The following is a 9,260-nucleotide window of genomic DNA, read 5'->3' as shown; positions in this document are numbered from 1 at the left end:
ACCTCTGCTGCATCATGTTGTATTTTTGCTGCCAAACCACCAAGATTGATTTGCCTTCCAAATTCAACCTGTGTTTGTTTACTGCAACATAAAGTACCATGGAAACACGAGGAAGTGGAATTACAGGAACATTAAGAGGGATTCAATCTACCAGGATGTGAAGGACTCATCTAATTCAACAACCAAACATCCGCTTTTTGAGGCTGAGAAGACGACAGCCGCCATGAAGTTTCTCAGCACAGTTTTAGTCTCTCATTTCTCAGAGAAAACAGGAAAGATGTTGTGGGTTTTACCACAAGTTTCACGCAGTCAGAGTCAATTCACTCCTTTTTTCTTGTACTAATTTGGTGTCCTGCACGTTTTCTGCATAAGAATCAGCTAATTTTTTTACTCATTTACAGTTTTTTCACACAAACATGATGTTTAGTGATGACTGGGGCTGATGTTGGAAGGAAGGAGCTTATTTTGTTCTTAGCTCTGACTTGTTTATCCAACATTCATAGAAACTCAACAGAGATTAAATATCTCACCTGCATTTATTTGTAAGCAGATAAAACAGCATCTGTGAGAATACAGGCGGCTATCCACTTTTCATGGTGTCTGCACCTGACTAAAAAAAGATAGTGGCTTGGCAAAACTTGGGAAGACCAGTTTCTTAATAGATAATGGCTATTTGAGTATTTTTACATTGATCTGACCCATTAAATAGTGGCTTTAAAGAAATGTTTTAATTTCAACCTTCAAATGTTGCAACAAGCCTCTTTTTCTAATTTCTTGGTTACATAAAAGTGTCATTCAAGTTTCATCAATAAAAAAAGACTCAACATTCATCATCATTTAACATCATAGTTACAAAACTAGAAAAACAAATGTTTCACATTGACAGATTTTCATTAATACTGCATGGGTGCCTTGTGATGACTTTAGGCAGCTTTGCACATTTGCAGAGCAGACGGCAGAAACCACACGTTGCTTCCTCTTTGTGCTTTTGCACGCAAATTCAGTTTGCTTAAATAAACATGTTAAACTTCCATATTGTCCATCCAAATAAGAATATTGACTTGTCCTGTACAGTGCAGCTAAAATCTGTTTTGAAAACTGGATTTAAAAAGACACGAAGTTGACGAACCTCTTACAGGGAATTATGCAAATCAATGTGTGCTGTTTAGGCTGCACAAATAAAAATATATTTTAAAAAAATCAAAGTTTTTTATAGATTGATTTAAACATTTACCTTAAAAAGAACCGTCTAGACAAAAAATTTGTTTAGTGCAATCTTTACGTTCTAAAACATAGTTATTTGTTTTTTAATAATTTAAAAATCAGTGCAATTTATGAACTTTGCTCCTTTCAGCCTCTGAGAATCACACCTCTGCTCAACTGAGGCAGTTCAGTTGACCTAGTTTGACCCTGCTGCGTCCGCCATACCCAGGATGACTGAGAACCTTCATCTGTACACCACTCAGTTTACTTTTGTGGTTTAGATCTCTGCCGTTTTGTCGCTCAGAGGGTGCTGCTCAGTCCAGAGAGAAGGGGCAGCCTTATTTGAGGCCTTGTTTCTGCACATCACCAGAACAAGAGTCAAGATGATGAACAGCAAGATTATAGTGACAACTACAAGCGTCACTATCAAGGTCCCAGACATGCAATCTGATTCAGGGAGAGATTTAACTCTTCCTGCAAAACACACAAGAAAAACATATTCAGCATCACTGATTTCAGAAAATTAGATAACATTTGAAGAGAAGAGGCGTTTAGTGATAAAGGGTGCTTACCTTCCGAGAGAACAGTGACATTTAGGTTTCCTGACTTTTTCACCACAGCCCTCCTCCAACCCTGAGTCAGAGAATGAAGCCACTCCTCTACCTCACAGAAATACAGGCCACTGTCTTTAGGACCAGTGTTTAGAATAGTCAGGGTGAACTGGTGAGGCAGGGGGTGACTAAACCTTACGTTCTCATGACCGCCCTTAAAAGTGGAGTTTCGGTAGGCGGTGAAAATGGGCCGTTGTTCCGTTTCTGCATCTTTTTGCCAAAACCATGTCACCTGGAACTGGGATTCACTGCTGGTATGTTGGGCGATGTTACAAGGAATGGTCATGTCCTCAGCTGCACTTATGTTCATCTTATCTTCTGTCTTTTCAATGGACAGTTTTGAATCTGTGAAAAAGTGAAGAAATGAAAAGGTAACAACGCTAAAGGAAGCAGCGATGAAGAACATAAAGTGCTGGCCTACGTCAAAACCGGGGCACAAAGTTAGATATTTTCAGTGCTGCGGGGTAAGTGCAGAGGTGGTCACGTTTCTGAGAAACAACTGTTGCTGCACAGCAAAAGCCAGCAAGTAATCACGATAGTTGAAATTATGCTTATGTGCTTTCTGTAAATTAATGAGATGAATAAAACTTTTTACATTTCTATATAAAATATAAAAATGGCAAACGGTTTTGGGGATGGCTAAATATTTTGCAGAAACTCAAAATGTCCTGACAATTCATCCAACAGACTACAGTTAATTCCAATGTCCCTCTTTGCCTTTTCCAATGCATTAGTGAAACTGTCTTATGGTGTCTAAGAGATTCCAGCATAATCAGGATGTGGATCCAGCTGCAGGATCCACCAGTTCAGAGCTGGCTAATAAACGACAGCAGGCAGATGTGAGTGCATCTGCAGCCAGGAAGAGATAACTTAGAGGATTGGTGTCAAGTAGGGCAGCAAAGAAGCCACCTCCCCTCATTAAAACATCAGGGACAAACTGTTATTCTTCTATAAGTCCAGGAATTGGACTGCTGAGAAGAATGGGAAAATCATTTCCTCTGTTTAGTCCGGTTTGTAAATGTTTGTGGACTCTTGAACCACCATCGGTTCAGTGTGATGCTGATATCCTAAGAGCATTCATATTTAGGGCTGCTTCTCAGCTAGTGGAGTAGACCCAGCCACTGCTTAGCCTCAGAACACATGAATAAATAATGGTACCTAAACATCCACCTAGAGGAACTCCTCCCACTCATCCAAGAATAGTTTGATGATGGGCCATGCCTTTTCCAGCATGAAGGAGCATTGTGCTAACAAGTTACAGCAGCTTGACAAGCATGCTGATGAAATTGTGATTCCATGGCCAAGAAACTCCCTGGACCTTAATACCAGCATTAACTTGAGGCAAATCCTTGAGAGGTGAGTGGAAAGACAAAACTCCACAAATTCTGACAACCTTACTGATTATGAAACAATGGGCTGCTATTAGTCAGGATCTGGTCCAGTGGTTGATTACTCCATGCCAAAGGCAAGAGGTCTTAAAACTCAAAGGCCAACATTGCAAATATTCATTCTACATAAACTCAATGTAAAAAAGAATCATCACCTTTAAAAACACGAGCTGCTTTAAGTTATACTTTGGATCTAAAAGATCTAAAATCACATAAACAAACATTGAGAATGCCAGAAATTGTGTCTTTCTCTGAACATTTTGCCTTTGCTGTGTGATTTCATCTCAGTATTTCCCAACAACAAAGTCCTCCCCTATACAAGCACAAGCATGTGTCCCAGCAAACACTGACAGGTAGGCGGGACGGTAGGAAAATAAGTCAATGAATCATGCTTTAGCAGGTGTGACTTTGACTCAAGCGCTGAGATCATTGTGACAACATTCACTGGTTTGTAGACTACAATTGTAAAGCTTTAGTTTTGAAATCTTGGTTTTTACGAGCCAGAAATGCAAAAAAGGAGAAGAGTGGCCCAACTGAGACTGCTGTAAGAACATGCAACATACCTGCAACATTTACGGCTAACGTGACGGGGCCTGAGCTTTCTGAGGCCTTTTGTTTCCACTGGCCCTCATTGTCCAGCTGGTATTGCTCCACCTGGCACCAATAGGTCCCACTGTCTGTTTCATGAGCCGTCTGAATCTTGAGGTAAAAGTTCTTCTGACTGGGTCTGGAGAGACGGAGTCGCCCCTGAAGGCTTTGGAGCGCCTGGTTTTCCGGATAAACCAGCAGTCCAGTTTGATCAAGCTCCACCAGAGAAGCATTCATGCTCAAAAAGCTGGGAGGAGCGTAGAACCAAATGACTTTATAAAAAAATGCAGGTGCACCAGAAGTCATGATACATTCAAGCTCTACTTCATTTCCCTCGCTGATAGTCAGCTGTTGCTCGTTCCTTTCTACAGTAAGATCATTGGCTGAGAAATAAGAGACATAAAAGGAGAAAAGTAAATTATTACCAACAGTTAGATGATTCTTTTAGTGGCATGATGTGAGATTTCATTCACGTCAAAAATAAAGTGATACATCAATCTTACCGGGCTCAATAACGGTCAACTTCGTGATCACAGACTTTCCTGGGAGTGGATACCAATCTCCACGTGGGTCTTGGAGCCACTCCACCACTTCACAAAAATACGAGCCTCTGTCTGAGATTCTAGCTTGCCGAATAGTCAGCTCAAACGTCGGCCCATTTGTGCGCTTCATGATGACCCGCTGCCTGAAGCTTTGCTCTGTTTGTGAACCCAATGTTTCAACAGCCTTTCGATCAGAACTCAGAATGGTCTTATTAGCAGCGTCGTGTTGGTGCAGCCAGGTGACGGCATACTGAGAGGACTGGGATGGTTTGGAGGTGACTCTACAGTTAATATGGACGTCAGAGTTGATAATTTGTGAGATGCTGGGTTCGGAAGATAGAGCTAGTGTGCTCACTAGGAGAATAAAAACATAATTAGATAAAGATAAAGAAAACTGAGATGTAGGGTTTCTAAAATCTAACATATAAAAGTACGTTAAATACCTGGGTTCTGCACCATCACTCTCAGATGGTTGGATTCCGGAAGCTTCTTGAAAGCGTTCTCCAGAAACACAGATACCATACACTGATAGATCCCCGCCTCCCTGCGACTCGCACCAACTATTTTCAAATAGTACATGACTGCGTTGTTTTGGTTGTCTACTTTGACCTGGTAATGGTGCTGGTCTCCAGACCAGCTGACGGAACCGTCTGAAGACAGCGTCACAATGTTATTCAGAGTGGAGTTGTTGTTTTGCTTGGTCCAAATCAGATGCTTTAGGACGCTTGGCCCTTTGACCTGGCACATCAGCTCCACGTTATCTCCAACTGTCACAATGTTGGTGCGACTTCTCAGAGAAACTTTCACCAACGAATCTGGAAAACAAACTAGGCTATTCAGAAAAGTCTGCAAGTCCTTTTGGATGGAAATGGGATGTGGGATACGTTTTAAGCGCCCTGTAAAATGAACAATATGTTGGGAGTCTTACCAATAGGAATTACAGTCACGTTGGCAGATTGCTCCCGGCTGTGAGACTTTCCGCTGGGTTCCCATTCAGTCACGGTACACCGGTAAACCCCTGAATCAGAGGGAATGACGTCATCGAGCTCTAAGACAAAGCTGTCATCTGTTGGACGCATCACTCTCACGTTACGGCTTGTGAAATCTGCTGCCGTCTCCATAACGCCGCCCTGACTTAGACTGACAATGATGTTGAACAGGGCAATTTGTTTGGCTGTGAGTTTGCGTTTCCAGGTGACAGAGAGCTGACCTTTGAACCCACCCACATTACAAACGAGCCTCAACCTATCCCTTTGGGTGATTGTTGGCGGGACATCCTGCATTCTTACTGAGAGCTCACTTTCTGTCAGGAGGTAAGATAGAAATAGAAATATGTTTAATATCCAATGTGCACAAGCGTCTAAACAAGGATAGGATCACTTCAACAAACCTGTAGATGAAATTTTGACTGACAATGGGTCAGAGTCCTGGGCTGTTCCTTGTTTAAAAGCACCATCATCCCCTCTCTCTTCTGTCCATGCTCTAAAGACGTACTGTCCCTCGTCCATGGTCTTGACTGGTTTCATTACGAACTGGTAATTTCTGTTCCCAGTCCGTGTGGCTCTCAGTTCCCCTTGTCTCCCCCTTTCGCTGTACTCAGGCGTCACAGAAACAATGCCAGTAGGACCAATTCGGACCAGCTCAATGCCATTCCAGAGCCACGCTACAGAAAAGAACTTTCCCTCCAGGTTCTGTGAGTCAATACTGGAGGATAGTAGCAGCTCCTCCCCCTCTTGCAAAGTTGTCTGCTTTGAGGTCATTTTCACCACCAGGCTTGAGGTTTCTGACACTTCTAAATAGTAGAAAACAAGAGAAGAACATTAGGAAGCCACAAGGGTACAGCAGAAAATGTCTTTGATATAGCAAGACTTGATGAAGGCAGCGAATGCTCCTAACCTCTAGCTTTGACTGTTAGAGTAGATTCCTTTGCATCCTTTCTGGTCATCATGTACCAAGAACGATCTGGATCTTGGATCCACTCCTCAGCCCCACAGAAGATCTGCCCTTGATCTGAAAGCTCAAGCTGGGCCATTTTTAGAATATAAGTGGCCTCTCCTAATTTATCTAAACGAACAGCTCCTTCTACGTAGCGCTGTTCAAACCCCGGGCCTGGAATCAGAGTGAAAAACCTGTCCAACGAAATGATGGGTCGAGCAGCGTCCTCGCCATCTTTACGCAGATACCAGGCGACAGACAAATGGGTGTGCTGGATGGTGTTGCTGGAAGCTTGACACGTCAAAGTGAGAGCATCTCCTTCGTCATAGCTCAGCGAGGTGGGATCACTAGATGAAACACTCAGGGAGTTGTCAATCACTGCGGCAACAAAAAAAGAAAACAAGAAAAACATCAAAGGCTTTGACGTTTTTTAGCAGATGAAGCTGAAAAGTTGGTTTTTATACTGACAAATGTAATAATTACCATAAACGACTATCTTAGCATTGTAGGTTCCGTGATAGCCATGTTCCGTATCTCGTACGGTACAATCGTACTCCCCTCCATCGTCTTTGAGCAGACTTTCTATCTCAAAGATGGCCGAGTTTGGATCCACATACTTTACAGAAATATCCCCGTCCCTCACGCGGTCGAGATAGATGGAGTATGAAAAGTCTTTGTCACCGCTGCTGATGATGTTCAACTCATTAGGGCGGGATGGCTTCGTCACACGGAAATCAAATATTTTTGGAGTCTCCTCACTCTTGAAGCCACTCACATTGCAGGAGATGGAGAGCCGGGAGCCCTCAGCACGATACAGAGGCCCGGTCTGTATTTCGGTGTTTACGCTAGCATCTGCTGAGAGAAAAGCAGAAAAACAGAAACCAGGAAGTCAGCTGAATTCTGTAATTTGTTGTCATTGTCTTTTAGTTTGTTTTGTTTGGACTAAGAATCTCACTTCCAGGTTGTTTTTTGCTAGTTTAGTTTGATCCTTGTAATGGTAATATCCTACCAGCTCTTAATTACTAACTAGTTCACCTTTCATTCGTCTTTCATTCACCTATTGTCACAACCTCAGTTTTTCTGAGTTAGTTTTTGACATGTTCACACTTTTGAGTCTCCGTCCAAGTCATTAAAGTTTGTCTAGAACCTACTCTCTTGTCTGTCTGCCTGCTTTTGACTCCCTCCTACAGCCACAAACTGTCACTCTGTCTCACTGTCAGCATTTTAGCAGAAGCATACAGAAACTTTATTCTTTTACCAATGTTTAAATCCTGGGCAAGTCCCCAGCCTAATGGGATTATCTAGAATCATCCAGAAAACTAAAAGAAAGGTGGCCCTACTCATAAAGGCCTGCTGTTTTATTTCTGCCTCATTAAGTTATTCCACACACTCTGGGTCAATACATCCCCTCCGCTTGGATTAAAACTGTAACTTGGAAGATGTACTGATGCTTAATCTTCATCCCCAAAAATGTTTTCCTTATCAGCTTGCTGTACTGTTCCTGCCATGTGACCACTTGGCTAAATCTCGAGCAGCCATGCAGTTTAATAACATGTCTATGTTGTGATTCTTGAATAAAGACTTTATGCTTAGTAGTTTTGCATATCCTTTTAATTTATAATTTAAATTGAATAATGCATGTTTCTGACTTGTGGAAGAATAACATATTAAATGGAGAAAAAACACTCATGCAACCATGCACAGAAAATCTGCAGCTGGGATTTGAACCTGTCACCCCACTGTACCACCATGCAGCAGAAAGATTCATGATTCAAACACAACAGATGAAAGAACGGTTTCTAGTATTCACAACTTCCTATGGATGACAACCACAGCCGCACCATAAACAAGGCCCACCCAGACTCTGCGTTACCTCTCTGAAGCAGACTCAGCATCCTGGTTTTTGACAGCATTTTACCCATGCGTGGTGAAAAGTGAGTACAATCACCCCCTCCATCATTACTTAGCACTATGCTGCTGACAGGAGTGCACTGCAGAGGGTGATTACATGCACCAAAAAATAACTCCCTTTTTATTGAGCATACCTACACCAGTAGGTACTGGAGGAGAGCATTCTGCATCATAAAGGACACCTACCATCCTGCATATGAACAATTTCACCTTGAGGTGGGAAGCCAAAAAGCATGAAAATGAGACCAAACTGTCTCAAAAGCAGCCGTCTCCCAGAGGCAGTGAGACTTATGAACTCTTTGCTTCACCCAACGACCTTTTCCTTTTATCTCTCAGCTGGGCATGCTGCAGCTACTATCTCTGTGTTGCTTTTTTATTTTATTTATTACTGTTGCAGCTTGAAAATTCCTCTTGTGTGTGAGCATGACTCGCTGTAAACAAGCTTGTACCTGCAGCTCCTGCACACCAGTGAAAGTAAGTCAGAGTTCGTTGTTTGACTGCATCGAGTTATTAAAAATGAAAATGTTGTGTGATTAACCATGGACCCCTCTGAGGGCCTAACTGTTCATTAAATCAGAAGCAAATCAAATATTTGAGCCGTTTTGTCTTTGTTATTATTAGTTTTAATCAAGAAACAGAAGGCTCATTAAAAGAAATTCGCATTATGCTACTAAACACTCGAACGTGTCAAATTTCATCATAAACTGGCTCTCGTTTGTAGTAAAAATAACCAAATCACATGTTTTAGAAAGTATTTAAGAATGAAGGAGGAATGATTTAGTGTCCTACTTACCACAGCGTAGAAGAAAACCCATCCACATGAGTAAAGTGGGCCTGCACAGGGATAAAAGGGAACTCTTCATGGTGAACTCCACTCAGACAGAACACCTTCCTCTCATAGTCTCACCACCCTGTCTGTGCCTGTTTAAACTGATCTACGTGGTTTAAGCTTCCCGTACAAGGTATTGAGTAAGAGGAAGTCTATTATATTTCCTGCATTCAAATCTGTGTTGGTTAAAAAAAAGGAAAAAAGCGAACATGCGCAAGTGGGAAAACAGAGCTTAAGCTACAAAAGGAGCTTG

General features: G+C 42.1%; 1 protein-coding gene across 2 annotated transcripts; it reads right to left on the bottom strand.

Moving 5' to 3' along the window:
* Nucleotides 1-709: 709 nt before the first annotated feature.
* LOC107389925 (immunoglobulin superfamily member 3) lies at nucleotides 710-9,260 on the bottom strand. Of its 2 annotated transcripts, none has more exons than XM_015966340.3 (10): nucleotides 8,972-9,260; nucleotides 6,751-7,122; nucleotides 6,229-6,645; nucleotides 5,723-6,124; nucleotides 5,261-5,635; nucleotides 4,776-5,147; nucleotides 4,294-4,686; nucleotides 3,766-4,173; nucleotides 1,776-2,159; nucleotides 710-1,677 (listed from the first exon to the last, which is right to left on the bottom strand). In XM_015966340.3, the coding sequence occupies exons 1-10, from the start codon at nucleotides 9,039-9,041 to the stop codon at nucleotides 1,481-1,483; spliced, it is 3,390 nt and encodes a 1,129-aa protein (XP_015821826.1). In that variant the 5' UTR covers nucleotides 9,042-9,260; the 3' UTR covers nucleotides 710-1,480. The 2 variants fall into 2 exon arrangements, with proteins under 2 accessions (XP_015821826.1, XP_015821827.1); XM_015966341.3 differs by having other exon boundaries at nucleotides 6,751-7,119.

This window comes from Nothobranchius furzeri, chromosome 14 (assembly GCF_043380555.1).
Source record: "Nothobranchius furzeri strain GRZ-AD chromosome 14, NfurGRZ-RIMD1, whole genome shotgun sequence".
NCBI classification, from domain to species: Eukaryota; Metazoa; Chordata; class Actinopteri; order Cyprinodontiformes; family Nothobranchiidae; genus Nothobranchius; species Nothobranchius furzeri.
This window is presented reverse-complemented; position numbering and strand designations above follow the sequence as displayed.

Coding starts and splice junctions, on each gene's coding strand:
- LOC107389925 (XM_015966340.3), bottom strand. CDS start 9,041: ATGAAGAGTTCCCTTTTATCCCTGTGCAGGCCCACTTTACTCATGTGG. Junction 5,148..5,260: donor CGTGACTGTAATTCCTATTG/GTAAGACTCCCA, acceptor TTTGTTTTCCAG/ATTCGTTGGTGAAAGTTTCT. Junction 2,160..3,765: donor GTTAGCCGTAAATGTTGCAG/GTATGTTGCATG, acceptor ACTTTTTCACAG/ATTCAAAACTGTCCATTGAA.